At 45.2% G+C, this 16,773-nt stretch overlaps 3 protein-coding genes across 3 annotated transcripts; 1 reads left to right on the top strand and 2 right to left on the bottom strand.

Moving 5' to 3' along the window:
• Nucleotides 1-6,904: 6,904 nt before the first annotated feature.
• On the top strand, nucleotides 6,905-7,309 carry C8R40DRAFT_1177669 (uncharacterized protein; the record flags this gene model as incomplete). The annotated part of the gene is made up of 2 exons (XM_046232714.1): nucleotides 6,905-7,126; nucleotides 7,181-7,309. 2 exons carry the CDS (start codon nucleotides 6,905-6,907, stop codon nucleotides 7,307-7,309), a joined length of 351 nt encoding a protein of 116 aa, XP_046079682.1.
• Nucleotides 7,310-8,321: 1,012 nt separating this feature from the next.
• Nucleotides 8,322-9,219, bottom strand: C8R40DRAFT_1074729 (uncharacterized protein; the record flags this gene model as incomplete). Its single annotated transcript, XM_046226755.1, has 2 exons — nucleotides 8,322-8,810; nucleotides 8,842-9,219. The coding sequence occupies 2 exons, from the start codon at nucleotides 9,217-9,219 to the stop codon at nucleotides 8,322-8,324; spliced, it is 867 nt and encodes a 288-aa protein (XP_046079681.1).
• A 3,838-nt stretch (nucleotides 9,220-13,057) lies between these two features.
• C8R40DRAFT_1134504 (uncharacterized protein) lies at nucleotides 13,058-15,137 on the bottom strand. The gene is made up of 9 exons (XM_046229309.1): nucleotides 14,886-15,137; nucleotides 14,820-14,836; nucleotides 14,664-14,761; nucleotides 14,521-14,603; nucleotides 14,166-14,468; nucleotides 14,067-14,114; nucleotides 13,878-14,008; nucleotides 13,693-13,822; nucleotides 13,058-13,640 (listed from the first exon to the last, which is right to left on the bottom strand). Exons 1-9 carry the CDS (start codon nucleotides 15,033-15,035, stop codon nucleotides 13,248-13,250), a joined length of 1,353 nt encoding a protein of 450 aa, XP_046079680.1. The 5' UTR covers nucleotides 15,036-15,137; the 3' UTR covers nucleotides 13,058-13,247.
• Between the last annotated feature and the right edge of the window lie 1,636 nt (nucleotides 15,138-16,773).

Genomic DNA, 16,773 nt, shown 5'->3' with positions numbered 1-16,773 from the left:
GCAGCTCGCATACATATACACTCTCTTCCTTCGCAATGTCCATGTATTCGTATACTTCCATGCTATGCACCAACTGCCCATGCCCACATTCGTTAAACAAAATGAGCCCCTTGGCGAAGCTCATGCTGCGGGTGAATGGAGGTCTGCAAGCACAAGTGTAAAATGCGATTATGTGATGCTCTAGGTGCAGAAACGAGCATTGGAAATGATAATTTATCAGTAAACTGCTTACAGAGCAAGAAAAAATGATTTATGCATCCGTTCTCATTTCTCTTGAGATTTTGCATTCAAAAAGTCAGCTTCCACTGACTGCTTCGATTTGCATTTATTGACAGAACAAGAACCGGAAAGGAGAATGAGAGACGAGTACTCGTGTAACTCTGAAACGCCGAGAACTTTTGGAGGGATTGATTTGAATCGGCAAATGATATGGTCGTACGTACGTTTTAGGTGTATTTTCGGGCGATGGGGGACGAGCGTTTACCTGTGAGGGCTCTTCACCCCATAAACAATATCTAACCCATCACCCAGCATAAGAGTTAAATGGAGATTTGGGACATCATCATACACTTGAGGTCTTCAGAATCACTCCAATTATTCTCTCGATTAGTTCACTCTACTTTTTCTTTTTTGACCTGGACTATCGAGCTCGTTCATAATTACACCTTTGGGCTTTCAGAATAACTCTTAATAGCGTGCCGTCCGAGATTCAGATGGTCTAAACAGGCCGAGGCGGGGTCACGGCTATGATACTAGAAATAGAAGTTACGCTTGCTTCGCTGCATTTATTTCGCAAGCTGCACAAGAGTGAAGAAAAATCGATCAATTCAATTCTTCCTCCGGGGCTCTGTAGATACGACTTGAACGCGGTTGAAAAGCTGTTTAATGTTGGATTAATACTTCGTATGCTTGCTTTCTTGTCGTATGCTTGCTTTGGTACGTGTGACTATTATTCCGGCCACCGAACTCGACCACTCCTATTTACTACTCGATCACCTTATATACTTGATACTGCCGTTTGAACTCCCTCAGTTGATAAGGAAAACCTCAATCACCTTATATACTTGATACTGCTGTTTGAACTCCCTCAGTTGTTTTCCTTATCAACTGAGATTTCATTCAACAGATTATGAGACTGGAGTTCAACTGAGCTTAGGAGACAAACTCACATATTGATTGCAGTCAGTTATTATCCTCTATCTTGGAAGCTATGTCCTCCACAGCTAGTTCGCTGTCGATCCCGCGCTTCCCCGAATCATCTCAATTGGCTGGCGAGTGTTACGATCACTTCTTTTTCATCTTATCTTTTCCTTATCTTGTCTTATCTTTTATCTTTTGTATTATCTTCTATCTCTCTTATCCTATATCTTGTCTTATCTTGTCACCTGACCTATTATTTATGCTTACTGATACAACATGCGCTTTTCATTTACTTATATTAAACACAGCAGTCTCACAACACATATACAGCATGACGATCGAGCTTTCATTACTTACACATTGCTTTACTTATGTTCTACTCATGTTTACCACTAACCCAGGGCGTTGGGCATTAGTAGGGCGGAGGGTTGTTTACTTGTATATAAGCTGTAGTTACTTGCTGTATTTCCTTAGCTTTGATCTCGTCTATTCTACCTGGTTTAGCCCAGAACTCTGCTTGCTTTATCGCTTCACTATCTGAGGTTTTCTTGAGTGTGACACCTGGTGACACCCGTTACTAGAACCAGTCGCTGACAGCGAGAATACCTGGCGAATTTTCAAAGACCAAGTCCTCGCGCACATTGAAGTTAGGGAATTGGAAGGATATCTTGATGGTACCATTATTCGACCTTCTGCTGGTGGCTATGTCTCTACATCTACGTTGTACCCTCCTGCCTCTACAACAACACCAGCATTTAGCCCTACCCTTTCCCACATGAATGGCGTCAACGCGATAGGATGGCAGCCAGCATTATATATCTCAACATTGTTGATCCCGTTGGGCTAGGTGTCGAATGCGAAAAGCCTGCGTCATATCTGGGCTGAATTAAAGAAGAAATATGAGAGACGAGACGAGATGCGGGTACATCAGGCCGATACCAAACTTCGGTCGGCTCGATTTGACCCCAGTAATACGACGATTGAAGAGCATGAAAAGACAATGAAAAATCACCTTAAGGAACTCCGAAACTTGGGTGGTTCTTGCCTCGACTCCCAATTCCATCTCATTGTAATCGCCTTGATGCCTAAATCATGGAGAGATCTCTTAATCAATGTCAAGGGAATCTCGGGTGACAATGCCTTCATTCACCTTCGCCAAGTCTATGACAACAAGAAGGAAGACGAGGAGGATACCCGACAGCGTAGTCAGGTCCGGGCTCTCATTGCTCAGGAAATGGCTTCTTTCCACTCTGCAAATACTGCATCTGCTCCCAAGAAGGATCACCCTATGTGTACAAATCCTAATTGCCCTCCTTGTCGACGTCGTACTCATACGGTTGACAAATGTTGGGCACCCGGTGGCGGTAATGAAGGGGGGGACCTAAGAAAGCCAAAGCCTCAGCAACTCAAACCGCAAATTACGCTAGTGACGGTGGAAATCGCACCATCATGGAACTTTTTGATTTGTGTACATCGTCACCAACACCCATTCTATCTACCCAACTTCCTAATGCCCATACCTGCAGAGACTGTGAATCAGTATCAACAGGGTATGGTGCAGATAAAGAGGTTACATACCATGTAGACACGTTTAATTCCTCCATTTCCGACTCGATTCCAAACTTTGATGAATATACTGCTTGTTCAGCCCATAATGCGAAATCTTTCCTATATGCTGCATCCAAACCTCAGACACCCCAAACTTTTCTCGACTCAGCTGCGAGTGATCACTTCTGGGTTTGAAGAGCTGACTTTATTGAGTATGAGAATTTATACGGAAAGGCGGGGAAATCAGCCATTGCTGGAAAGGCAGGGGAGTTTGAGATTCATGGCAAAGGTATCGTAGAATTCGAGACGGCCGTTAATGGGATAAGGAGGAAATGCCAATTGAACAACGTCTACCATACACCATCCTTTCATCACAATCTAATTTCATTAAGGACATTAGATGCTAAAGGAATGAAAGGGGAATGGGGTAGAGGATCACTCACTGTACGAACTGCAAATGGAAGTATCGTTATGCAAGGCGAAGGAAAGGGAACGATGTATGAGGTACAAGCTCACTTCGAGCCCTCATTCGCAAACTTCACGAGATCACATAATAAACCCGTCGACATCCATACGTGGCATCGCAGACTTGGGCATCCCGCTATTGATCGAATCCTCCAAATGCACAAACTAAATCTAGTCGATGGCTTGCAAATCACTTCTAAGAAAGTGGCCGGTAAATGTGAACCATGTATTTTTGGCAAAGCAACTCACCGACCGTTCGATGAGAAGCTTACACACAAAACCAAGGTTCTTGAATGTATACACCTGGACCTTTTTGGTCCAACTCGAACACAGAGTATCGGCAGGGCTACATGGATGTTTCTTGCAATGGATGGTCGTTCCTCTATCAAGGCCCCGACATTTCTAACCAATAAGCGAAAGGAAACCATTTTGACAGCAATCCACAACTGGCGTATGATGGCTGAGCGACAAACGGACTTGAACGTCTTGATATTCCGGATAGATGGTGGTGGAGAATTCGATAATGGGTGGTTTAGGGATTACTGTCTCGAAAACGGTATCGCTATCGAAATGATACCACCTAGATCTTCGTCACCTAATGGAGTAGCTGAGAGAGCAAACAGAACTTTTCTTGTCGACGCTGGTTTTCCTCCCTCAATGTGGGCTGAAGCAGCACTTACCTTCTGCTATGTGAACGTGTTTATCCCCTCCTCTCGTTTCCCAGATGAAATACCAATTGAAATTTATACAAAGAAACGTCACGATGTCTCTCATCTCCGACCTTTTGGTTGTAAGTGCTGGGCGACACTTGATGCAATCCAAACGGATGGAAAACTTGGCGTTAGAGCAGTCGAAGGTCGATTTGTTGGTTATATTGGAAGACGGGGCTATCGAATCTGGCTACCACAGACCAGAACTTTCCATGAATCCCGCAGTGTCGAATTTGAGGAGGGCGACCCTCGTAGATCTACCCCCGTGGTACCAGATGAAGTTGATGGTGAGATGCTTGGTGATGTCGACGTCGGTTCGGCTCCAGATGCCGTGCCTGTTGCACCAGCTAGCGAAAATCAAATTCAGCATTCAGATATTTCTGTTCCCTCAATGCCTGCTACTCCGTCTACTCCTGATTATGAAGGACTTCCAGAATTATTTGCACCTCAGCCTCTTCAGCACGTACCAATACCTATTCAGCCCATTCATGAACAAGACATTGGTCCTAGACGCAGTACTCGTATCCGTGGACCATCAGCTCGTCAACTACAGCTTCAGGAGTCGGCTGAACGGGAGCATAGTGCTTTCGAACGAAACCTGGCTTGGGCCCAGGACTCCGATACGGGTATAGACGAACTTGAAGAGAATTCTCTAGCGATGATTGCAAAGAGTCCTTTTGCTTTCGCTGCTGAATTGAGTGATAAATGGGTCCCGAACACATACAAACAGGCGATGCAGCGTCCCGAACTTTGGCAAGCCCCGATGCAGGCTGAATACGACACGTTAATCGAAAAGGACTGTTGGACATTGGTGGACCTACCTCCGAATGCGAATCTTACAGGCGGGAGATGGGTCTATGCCATCAAATGGTCGAAAGATCGCGAGGTAGCAAAATGAAAAGCACGTTATGTAGCACAAGGCTTTACGCAGATTGAAGGGATTGATTACGACAAGACTTACGGTGCTGTGGCACGTATGGAGTCCATTTGTATAGTCCTTGCGATTATCGCAGTCCTAGGCCTTTTCATGTTCCAGGTTGACTTCAAAGCTGCTTTCCTTAACTCGCCTATCAATCACGATGTGTATATGAAGCAGCCTGAGGGATTTGTCAAGGAGGGTGAAGAACATAAAGTGTGCAAGCTCAACAAATCAATCTATGGGACTATGCAAGGTAGCCACGACTGGCAGGACACCTTAGGCAAAGGATACGAGGAGGATGGATATATTGCTTCGAGAGCCGATCCCTGTGTACGTTACCGTCGAATCGACGATAAATACACTCTGTCTACTACATATGGCGACGATGTGAATGGGGCTTCTTCAACAGAAAGCGGTAGGAAGAAGGCTATTGCTGATCTAGGAAAAAGATGGGAATCGAGTGAGGTTAATTCGGGCGTACTCCTAGGAATGACAATTTTTCAAGACCCGATTTCTAAATCCATTACTATATTGCAAAAGGCATATTTCGAACGTATGCTGGAACATTTCGGATTGGAAATGGTCCGTATCCGACACACCCCATTAGATCCTAAGATGAAAGTCACTGAATCTCCCAATCCACTACCCGAAGATGACCGCAGGTTCATGTCGAACAAACCTTACCGTTCGTTCATAGGATCCCTACTCTGGGGTGCTTGTTCGACAAGGCCGGATATTGCATTTGCGTCGAATTTCCTCACTCGATTCCAACTTAACCCCGGTATTATTCATTGGAAGGCTTGCGAATGGCTAGCAGGTTATATTTGGGGGACTATCGATTACTCTATCACCTATCGAGCTCCTAAGCCTGGTGATGAACGCCTTGGCTTTGGCCTTGCTCCTTTCGGATACTCGGACAGCGATTGGGCTTCGTGCTTAGTAACTCGTCGATCCACTGCAGGCTATGTATTCTTCATGGGTGGTGCTCCGGTGTCTTGGGCATCAAAGAGACAGGGATCCGTGGCTCTATCTACAGTTGAAGCAGAATATATTGGTCTCTCGAAAACCTGTCAACAGGCGTGCTGGCTACGCTCATTCATTCAGGAGATTGATCTTCCACTCAATGGTCCTACGATTATTCATGGGGATAATTTCGGTTCAGTATCACTAACGGAGGAGCCCAGGAATCATTCCTTGATCAAACACATCGACATGCATGAGCACTACATCAGGGAGAAGGTTAAAGATGACAGCGTGAAGATTGTTCGGATCCGTAGCGGTGAGAATGTTGCCGATATTACGACAAAAGCTCTTTCAGGACCTATCCATGCCCGAATAATTCAGATGCTTTACCTTCAGCATACGCAGTAGGGGGGGTGTTGGATTAATACTTTGTATGCTTGCTTTGGTACGTGTGACTATTATTCCGGCCACCGAACTTGACCACTCCTATTTACTACTCAATCACCTTATATACTTGATACTGCCGTTTGAACTCCCTTAGTTGTTTTCCTTATCAACTGAGGTGAGATTACTTATTTTTCTTTCCTTCATCTAGCTTTACTAAAGTACTATAGATTTCATTCAACAGGTACATAGAAATGCTATACAGTTGTTTTCCTTATCAACTGAGATTTCATTCAACATTTAAGCCAATGTGAGGTAGACAGGAGAGCAGGTAGCGCGATACCGAAGGGGTCTCCAAACGGCACTGTTGGGAGATACTTTCCCTATTACTGCCGATTCATTCCGGACTCACGTGACTTCACTTACTTATATTCTTTTTCGCACGTTCATCCCTCAGTTTCTACTTAGTACTTTGTTGGTTCAACACTGAGGACTTCGATTGTATCGCTCTTCATATAGATATTTGACCTCTAAGAGGCACTAACGGATAATTCATGCAAATTTGAATGGACTCCAGAGGATTTCCATGAATACTGCGAGGAGGCAGTGCAATGGGGTATACTGTCGACGTCAGTGATATCGGCCGGGCGCAGGATGCAGATGAGTGGGGAAGAGATACAGAGGTGGGTGGGGCGTTGCTGGTGGTGATATTCACGAGAATCGATGTTGTGGATCGAGATGTGATTGAGAAAAGGCTAGGACAGTCGTTCAAGGAATGTTACCCCAGTTACAGCAATCATCTTCATCACCGTTAACGACTCCTCCGACTCCTCCTCACTTGCCTAAACTCTCCACTCCTATCGCTCACCGCCTCCTGCAACCTCCATCCGCCCAGAAGCCTCTTCCCCTCCAATCAATCGGCAATATCGTGAAATTCAGTATGGAAGACCTCCGTGAATCATTCCTCCGAGTTGAAGAATTCTGGTACGAACCAGAGGTCGCCTAAGCTTGTGGAGGTTGGATTGAGCTATTGATCGTGGCTGTAGAACAGTACGATGGTTCTGTGATCAAATTGGTGAAAGATGCGGATTCGCCGGAGGAGGCATTCGTCGCAGGGATTTCTTCTACTTTCTCCCATAGATCCTCCTGCATCTCCGCCAGATCCTCCTTTGTCTTCTAAGAGCAACTGGACCATCTAGCGCGAGCGTGATATATGGAGGATCTACCTCGTCAATGCCCGGGATTATCCCAACAGGCTTACACTTACCCAGGCCAGAAGTTGTTTGTCCATTACACGTTATGATGATCCGTACTGTGGTTTCTTATCGTGGAGCTTACTGTCTATGAGACGGTCGTGTCTCGGATGCGTAGGCTTATGTAGAATGTTCAAACGAAGGATTCAGGAACGGGTGGGTCCCTTATGGCCTACATCAGAGATCTTGGTCAACGAGGAGGGGAGAGAACATAAGAGTATGGAATATGTCTGCGGATTGGAACCCGGAAGAAGAGTATGCATGTGAGGATGTGAATGTTTCTGGGTACGGTAAGCATGCAGAGGAGGCGGAAATGAACAGGACCAGTATGGACATGACGATGAAGCTCCATTAATATTAGTGTTATTACTAAAGGCGACGAGAACGAGCACTTGGACAATGGCTGGGGAAGGAAACAGTGCGAATGCGAAGTGGTCTCTGGATCTTCGGAATGGGACTTAGGATGGTGAGAGAGGAGTGGAATTAACGAACAGTGGAACACGTGGATTCTGACTGGGAAGAAGAGGGAGAAGGAGAAGGAGGACATCACCCCAAGTTGCTGGAGAGACCGAACATGCAAAGGAATATATGTAAGTAACATACACGGTAAGTGAGGACGGACGTTCGTTTTCTTTCGGTGCCTTTGTCCCCTCTCATATTTCTCAGACGGGTTGAAATGGAGATGTAAATATAAATGAGAAGGACAATACGGATAGGGCCTCTTGATTAGCGGGTGATGTTTTGGTTCTCGGGGATTTTCTTTCTTTCTTGGTCTTTTGAGTTTTCTTTTGAACCTCCTCTTAGGCCGCCTTACGCTAATCGGAGATGGATAGAAAGCAAGTAAATGGAAAAAAATCCAATATTATTCACCTATTTGACCATTGTACGCGATCCGTAGACTACTGTAGACTAGCTATGAAATACGTCCTACCTCGAACGCTACTGTGTTGGAGTCTGTTCAGACTCTGCTACATGATGATATTTACCTTCAAGCAACCATTCTACAGCCATAACATATTGACTGCTATCTGATCCCCTCAGAGCTTTCATGGCCAGGTATATTTTGAGCCATTCCCCCAAAACACCCTGAGCCAATACTTGTCCCTCTGGGCCCTTCATCATTTGCATGCAAATCAGGGCAACAGTGATATAGTCCAGGTCATCATTGATAACCAAAATATGAGCCCATGAGAACCCGTACTCTTCGAGGAACATGGCCTGGGTGTGCGAGAGCAACTTGTCAGCGTCACCAAACGTATTGACCAATTGTTTCTTCGCGGCATTGTTGCGGTCGAAGTGAGCTACAAGGCTTGAATCCCGGCCCGGACCCAATTTGATCAAGCGACCCTGGTCGATTCTCGGAGTGTGGTGACTTTGCGCAGTTTCGGAGACATCAGAGCGCGGAATGTCTGACTGTTCAACAATGACCTTTTTAGTGCGAGTCGCCGGGAACGGTCACGTTGGAAGCGCTGAAGCCAACGATGGTGCCAAAGAAAATGGTGAATTTTAGGTCTTTTTTAAGGAGACTCATGATTCTAACGTTTGCGACCATGTATTTTTCCTCTTGACCTGGTTCTCTGCATCCAAGCCTGATGACCAGATCACCATTTTTGGAGGTTTCTGTAAAACTACGTATCAGGGCTGCAGCTGACAAGAAGTGTTGCTTCATCTCCTGACGTGGACGTGTAATTTTGGGTTGATCTCCCCCACTCCGTTCAAGCAAATGAGGCACAGCGACCAAGGGACTACTGGTTACCAGAGACACACCGAGGAGAGCAGCGAAAACGATGTACAGATAGAATATTTGGCAAAAGGCTGAGGATCGTCGAAGGAACATCGTGTCGAATCTGAGTTTTTGAGAATATCATCTCATCAGTTTACGATTGCAAAAAAAAGAAAATTGACGATGAGAAAAAGGACGAAAGAGGTGCTTACAGATAGTTAGTTTGGAGGTTACAATGGCAATAAATTTGGCCTGCAGATTTATTGCTCATGCATAGGTTGTCGATTTTCTTGGGTTGAAAGACTAGTTTGGAAAATAAAGATTAATGAACAATACAATCGGAAAAAGGAAGAACAAAGACACTTGCACAGTGCTAACGCTGACCGGTTGACCAGTGGTGTTGAGCGTCGGATGTCCAAATCGATTCCACCTTATTTTCACCTTATACATAGCTATATTTGCCTCCGGGCTCTGAGTCGGAGTCCACAGCCACTCGCGATCGCCGGCTGTGTGAGGCTATGTGGTGTCCGTCTACAGGCTTATGATTTCATTCAAGCAGAATGCCCAGAGAAAGCCATCGGGACCTACAGAGCCAAGTATAACGGATACTGGTCATCAAGAGCAGGGAAAACTATAGGTAGAAGCTGATTTTATTACTCTCTTCGTCATTTCATTCATTCAAAAAGATGACTCACCTTGGACTGGTTGCTACTAATTTGTTAGAGATGTTCAAAGGTAGTCCGACTCAGTTTTCAATGTTTTTGACAATTGTAACAGATATACTCGGCGTTTTGCATACTCTTTTCTGTTTAAACAGTTTGCACCTGGATCCGATGAGGGTGGATAGGGTGAATGATCACTTACCTTCTTTAGAAAACCCCTATCCTCTTCCAAAACACGATACTTAATCCAACACCGGTACAGCTACTTTTACCAGCACACATGTCTTGACTGCTAGCAATATTTGGAGCTGGTCAGACCGTGTTTTTACAACGCGGAGTACAATCTAGTAGAGTGATAGCTATGTGACCCATTGGTCATTACATATACTCAAACAGCGACCTATGCGCAGACAAGTTATTAAAAAATGAAATCAGGTAAGAGATCACTTCAATTAACGGATATATTCAATGCTCACCTTATTCCTCTTGCCAAGAAGCATCAGTTCGAGATTCAGCACTATCAAAATATACATAAACCTTACCTCACGTTTGCTAGGAGTGGTTTCCTTCAGCATTCACGTTACAAGGTGTTCAAGGGACTCCGGGGATGTATTTACTGTGTGATCTGCAGGCTCCTTGACATAGTAAGTGCGGTAGGGTGAAAATAGATGCAATTGTCCTCTTCAGGCTATTGCATCTGGCTGCTCATATAGTCTGAATGAATTGAGGAACTGAAAAGACACATATACTTAGTGCTACACTGACCGGTACAGGTGTTCCTACTAGTATGTCATCGAGATCAGGGGGGCGCCCTGGGTGTGAAATTGGTCTGCGTTGGGTGAAGGACAAAAGTACCACTTACCACCAATTATGCAAACCCTTGCACCCTTCAAAATAGCAAAAGACTAAACGGCGTATTTTCTGATCATTGTACTCAGGAGCGGTACAAACTACTTGCATGTAGAATATTTGGACTAGACAATTGAGCATCTTAGAAGAAAGTGTGAGGGGTATGGCTTCTATAATGAAAACCTGACCATCAGTCTGTGTATTCGCAGAAAAATTTTCTCGTATCCGTACGTACTCTTTTCGCATCCAGTACAAATCATGTTTACTGACTCGGGCGCGAACCAGGTTGTCATGCAATGCTTGTTCCAATTCGGAGATGATTCCTGACTAAATGGGGTTTGACCAAGAGCTTTCGGAAAGTTCAACGTTCACCATCAACAAGTTCCCTGCCCCCTCTATACCGATGCCACCCAGAACACTCGAATTGACGACATCGCAAATAAAGCAGTTTGTGAAGGTTTGTGAAGTTTGGCAAAACAAAAAAGGATCCTGCAGGAAGCAGTTCATGAATACCTGCCTTGAGTTTAAGATTGTTTCGTTACTGTGAGTTTCGTGACTTTAACCCATGTCATACCTCTGTCTTAATATGAGAAGGGACGTTGTGATGATCGTGCGACGTAAAGAGCTTGAAAAGAGCCTAATAATCACTGATCAGCCTAACAAGGAGTTAGTGGAACCGCTTTGCTGTCATGCCTCACCCCAAATTCCTTAGCCCATAAGCTCTCTAGCATAGCTCCCGATCTCCTCAGACCCCTTCCATGAATCCCTGAGAACACTTCAAACGTCCCACAGACCTCCTTACCGCTAGAACCACCCCGCAACCCTTAGCTCCCCTCCATTCAACCGAATCATTCCATGACAGGGTCCTGGAACCCCGTACATGCGTCCATCATTCCATCCTCATGTACTTAGAATCCCCATTAAGTGCTCGCTTCATACCATGTCTCCTTGTTAACTTCCCCATACGTATTTAATCAGTCCAGGAGCGTTCAGAAGCCCAGCTTGGTATATTTTGAACACACACCCTTTTGCATAGGTCCAGTCCCTGTCCCTTTGTACCTGCTAACCATACGGATTTCTCTCTACTCTCTGTTTCTCTACCTCTGTTTCTCTCTACTTCTGTCTATTGTCTCTCTGATCGTCCATACGATCGAATATACGCTTTCACTTCAAGTCTAAGCCTTCCGAGTGAGTCTCCGAGCTCCCTCGAACATTACTAAAGCTCCCCAACGCCTACCCGCTTGGTGAGTTACCCTTCCCCAAACCTCCCAGAGCTCCCTAGCTACTTCGTAAGCTTCGGGACCTCGATCTAGGTAACGTCGAAGCTACCCCTCACGTCGAACTACGTATTGCTCCTCCGTTACCACCTCCCACACTCGAGGACGACCATCCTCAAACCTAGTCCCCAGGGACCTACCCTCCCTGGCATATCCCTTCTCGGGAGCTTACACCCTCGAGACCCCGTTGCATAAACCACCTACTCGACTCTATATTGACGTTCTAGCGAGTACAACTCCTACTACGCAATATCTTACGGTCCCGCACTCGTCCTGAACCTCCCTACGCATTAGGGACCTCCCTGGACCTCCTAGGAACCCCTCAAGGGTCACCATCTCGTCGTTCCAACTACTACTAGGTCATTCCCGTCTTCGGTCGCGGTTCTCGTAGCTCCCTTCGAGCTCCAGCCTGCTCCTAGCACGCTACAACATAAACCTCCACATACCAAAACCTACCCTAAGACCTATTTTGACCCAGGTCTTACAGTGATAACCTCAGTTGATAAGAGAAACAACTGTAATATTATATCTATATACCTGTTGAGTGATAACCTATAGTACTTGAGTAAGACTAAGGACTAAGAAAAGAAATAAGTAATCTCACCTCAGTTGATAAGAGAAACAACTGAGGGAGTATAAAATCATGTATCGAATATTATATGGTAATCGAGAAATATAGGGGTAAGTTAGAATCGGTGGCCGGAAGGGTCGCACAGGACAAAGCTGAGCATACGGAGTACCAGTCCAACACACATTGGAGGGTTGTCGGGGGTCCTGTTTGCACCCAAGCAGCTCCGGACGTTGGATGAAGTGCCTTTCAGGTACCTCTAGATTCTGGTTGCCCCTAGCTCCCTGAATCACCTTGATTCGGGCTCGGCGAGCGACGAACATCGCGGTGGGAATCGCTCGTATGCAAACTCAGGACATAGATCATGATCCAAGAGATGAAGGCGCTGTTCTTCCGGGATCTCACTGGTATCTACTTTGCTATCAAACTCCCCGAGGACTTGAGTTTTTTTGCATACATATCTCCCTCGGATTCGAGGTACTTAGAAATTTCCTATCGCTCGTTGACAATCAGAACTGGGATGTAGACGGACAATATGATGTAATTTCCCGCCAAGAGATGTTCATAGCAGACGAATCGAGGCGAACCAAATGTGAGGAGCTGGAAATTGCCAGTGGCACACTGGCGTTTGCTTGTTCAGATAGCGAATTGAGCTACGACGTCTTGTATAAAATGAGATATCTACTACGGTGAATGCAAATAAATATGCGGATGGGGTACTTATGTTATGTATGCGATGGGATTTCTACTGTTGATTTGAGTGGGAAAAAGTTGGAGGTCCCGGGACTATGAAGGTCCTGTAATCTGAGTCCGTCGCGAGATCACCGTCCCATACATACTCCACCAGTTGTCAGCTTGTTCTATAGGATCGTAGGCATAAAAGTCCACCTCCTCGCCCCATAGATCATTGAAAGCGTATTCCTTTTCCTCCATGTCTTCGCATTCAGATAGACACCGGATTTTCGCGTCTCGCAGCTCCCGATCCTCTCCGTGATTAAGAGTGAACATTTGAAGTTTTCTCAATTCCCAATCTCTGGCGTGAGTACATCGCTCCATGCGAAGCTCTTCATGAGCGGAAAGAACACGAGGAATTTCATCGACATGTTTAATACGAGTCAGGAGATAGTCAAGGGCATCGATGTCCTCTATGCACATTGCGGTTGAATGCATTCCGTCGGGCTGGGGTTTATATTATACACGAAGGATACATTGAAGGTAAAGTAAAACACACCATGGTCGGATGAGCAGATTGGCCAGCCAATATTACTTTGTCGAGGTCACATATCAGGTTTTCTGGCTCTGGGATGAATACATGACAAGTCGGAATAACGACTCCCGCCATTTGAAGGAGCTTCTGGATACTACATAGAAAGAAATGTGAGTGTGCGTTGCTTCATTATTGCACTCTATACTTACCGAGGATCGAAGCGGTCCAATCTTAAATCGAAGCGGTCAACGGGATATTGTTTGGTCCAATTTCCCTGATATTCAGTCATATCTCCGTCCATCTCAGTGGTGATGCAAAGAAAATATCTGTTTCTTTCCCTCTAATAAATGGGCGAATTGAGTACACGAGAAAAAATCCGACGAAAGCGAAGCACACACATGGCATGCCCCGTAGATCACGAATCCGTCACCGAGCCACATATTCCACTGAATTACAAGGTTAGGATTAATTTTCTGTAAGCATTGAACGGCACTTACATTGCGTTGTTCGCACATTCCTTCCAATTCATTATCGGCTTGCAGGTCGCTCAATGATACGGAAAACGAGAAACACACATGTTGAGTGGGTAATTCTTCAATCTGGCGTAGTAGGACGGCATCTCGACTGATACTCCTTAACGGACCATCTGCACCAACGATGAGGTCGGAGTACACAATATCTCCGTTTTCCAAGAGGGCTGCAAGAGGAACACGTTCGACTTTCACAACGGGTGTGTTATATCGAATCTCGACTCCTTCTCGACGTGCTATATCTTGGAAGGTAGATATAAGGTCTCCGTGCTGTGAGAATTCATCAACACAGAACGAGAAAGAGAGCGAAGTTCGTGCTCACCTGTATTAGCAAGAAATCTGCCATGAGGTCTTTCAAAAGCTCCTCGTAGAGTTTCAATACTCCAATGGTTTTACCGCTCTGACCTGAAAGTAGAACGCTCTGGTCAACATTACAAATAGAAACTGGAATGTTAGGCGACTAACCTTCTAGAAACCGGAACTGGTCGACTACCATCCCTGATTTCGCAAGATATGATTGAAGGCCCCATCGCTGTAGGACTCGAGTCATATTCGGCGGGGATCTGAGAAGGGAAAAATCAGTTCTTCATCCTCCTCTTCCTGAAGGTTCGTGACATTCACGGAATAATGCCTGGGCTCTGGGCGTAAAGTGAGTCTTAATAAGGGAGATTATACTGACATACGTACTCTGAACGTTCCATCGCCTTTCTCTACTACTAATACCTTGTGTCCTGACCTCCGCAACACACATGCTGTTGCAAGTCCAGTGATACTAGCGCCAATGATCGTAATGCGAACAGAGACTGGTGCTATTCGGGGAGAAGGAAGGTGGGGCATCTTCTGGCTGTCGAGCAAGTAATATACCTATGTAGTCAGATCGCAATGAGCGAGAGGTGTAAAAGTAGGTCAGAAAAGAGACGAAACTTATATATAGTGTTATACTGCTGCTATAGAGCAGCTCCCATCAGATGCAGTGAGATGGCGTCCCACGAGAAACTCGGAAAGGAATGACGGGACGGAGAAAGGGCCAAAAGTCCGGGAATGTGCTTCTCGTATAAAATTAACCGGGAGATGACCTGTTACATGATGAGTTTATCGTCGGAAAGGGGTAGCAATTAGTGATTGAAAGCCCACGGGAAACCCGCAGAGTTCAGAAACGTCGGGGATGTGGAGGATGATTAGAGGCATCTACGCTCTGCATCTAAGTTGGAAGAAATTTGTTATCCCGTAGCGGGAAGAGCAACAGGATCACAAATAATGATTTTGATAAATCGTAAAACTCACAGCCTTACCACTACTACCAAGAGTGCAAGGGTGAACATTTGTTTTGAGTCCACGGCCAATGCAATGTACAACGCTGTCGATGTCTGCTATTTCCCTATAACCAAGAGAGCAAGCGTGGTAATACGAGCATTGATAAACTTAAACAAATTCGGACTTAAATGGTTCAAGAATGCCCGTGCACCCTGCAAACGTTTCAACTTTGTTGCCGCTTTCATGTGTGGGTCAGATCTTCAAAGCCCTGGGAGTACGTATACGACCTTGATTATATGTAGTGACATTTACACAGTCAGGTTAAGAGTGGTTGAGAATGCCGGACAACCGCACGGACAAGACTATGTACAGGACCAAGATCCACTACGGCAGAGAAGATCTTCAAAGTCTTACCGCTATGATCCCAACGGTCATCATGTATTACGTCTGCCTATGAAGGTCTCAATGAACCCAGTTCTGGAACAGATTCTACTTTCGATAGCCTTCTATTCCTCTTCATCCGCACTCGCTGTTTGCAGAATACATGTATGACTAAGGCTTAATGCTGTATGTTCAAATTTCCTAATATGGGTACACGCTTCCCTGCAAGGTAGAGCTATTGTGCCTAGTCATCTCGAGTTTAAGCTAAATGTCAACTGTGCAAGGACAATGTCTAATCAGTAATTTCTGCTTCAGTATCTTGTTTCTTTGAACATGTGATTGCAGGCCACTGCACCACCGTGCATGGCAAAAACTCAGCTCCTTTCTTGGGGGTTATTAAATATTATGGAATCAAAAAAATGGGGCGCCTTTCAGGTGCCAACATTGAATGTTTTTTAAGAACAAAATAAAAGCAAATTTACATAAACTACAGTATCTATGGAGTAACAACTGAGTGAGATGCTGTGAGATGAGAAAAAACAATTGTGACAGAGTTACAGTCCCGTGATATCCCATGCCAGTCACAAGAAATCAATACAATTCAACTCAGTGTCATGAAGTACACAGCCCCTATTATTTTCCTTTCTCACCGTCTTGATGCCTTTACTTGTATAATACATCATTCTATCACAATCACATTCCATTGCTGTCAATCCCCCATTGATTACTGATCCACCTGACCCACCTTCCTTTTCCCTGAACTGTACAGTATTACATTGTTGTTTCTTGCAGACCAGATTATGTATATGTAGCCCAACCCCCACAGCCTGGTCCCTTATCTTGACCTCTCTGTCATTATCTTAGGACCAGGTGTGTGTTTACTTATTACTACCTATGACTATGATACTCAATATATCTCTGTCATTATCTTGGGACCAGT

The sequence above is a fragment of the Lentinula edodes genome, assembly GCF_021015755.1.
Source record: "Lentinula edodes strain Le(Bin) 0899 ss11 chromosome Unknown C8R40scaffold_67, whole genome shotgun sequence".
Taxonomy (NCBI): Eukaryota; Fungi; Basidiomycota; class Agaricomycetes; order Agaricales; family Omphalotaceae; genus Lentinula; species Lentinula edodes.
The sequence above is the reverse complement of the archived record's forward strand: the minus strand, read 5'-3'. Positions and strand labels throughout refer to the sequence as shown.

Excerpts from the sequence above, each read along its gene's own strand:
- C8R40DRAFT_1134504 (XM_046229309.1), bottom strand. The coding sequence starts at position 15,035 with ATGCCCCACCTTCCTTCTCCCCGAATAGCACCAGTCTCTGTTCGCATT. Across the intron at positions 14,469-14,520 it reads CAGATTTCTTGCTAATACAG|CACGGAGACCTTATATCTAC; the intron begins GTGAGCACGAAC and ends GAATTCTCACAG. Across the intron at positions 13,641-13,692 it reads AATCTGCTCATCCGACCATG|CCCGACGGAATGCATTCAAC; the intron begins GTGTGTTTTACT and ends TATAAACCCCAG.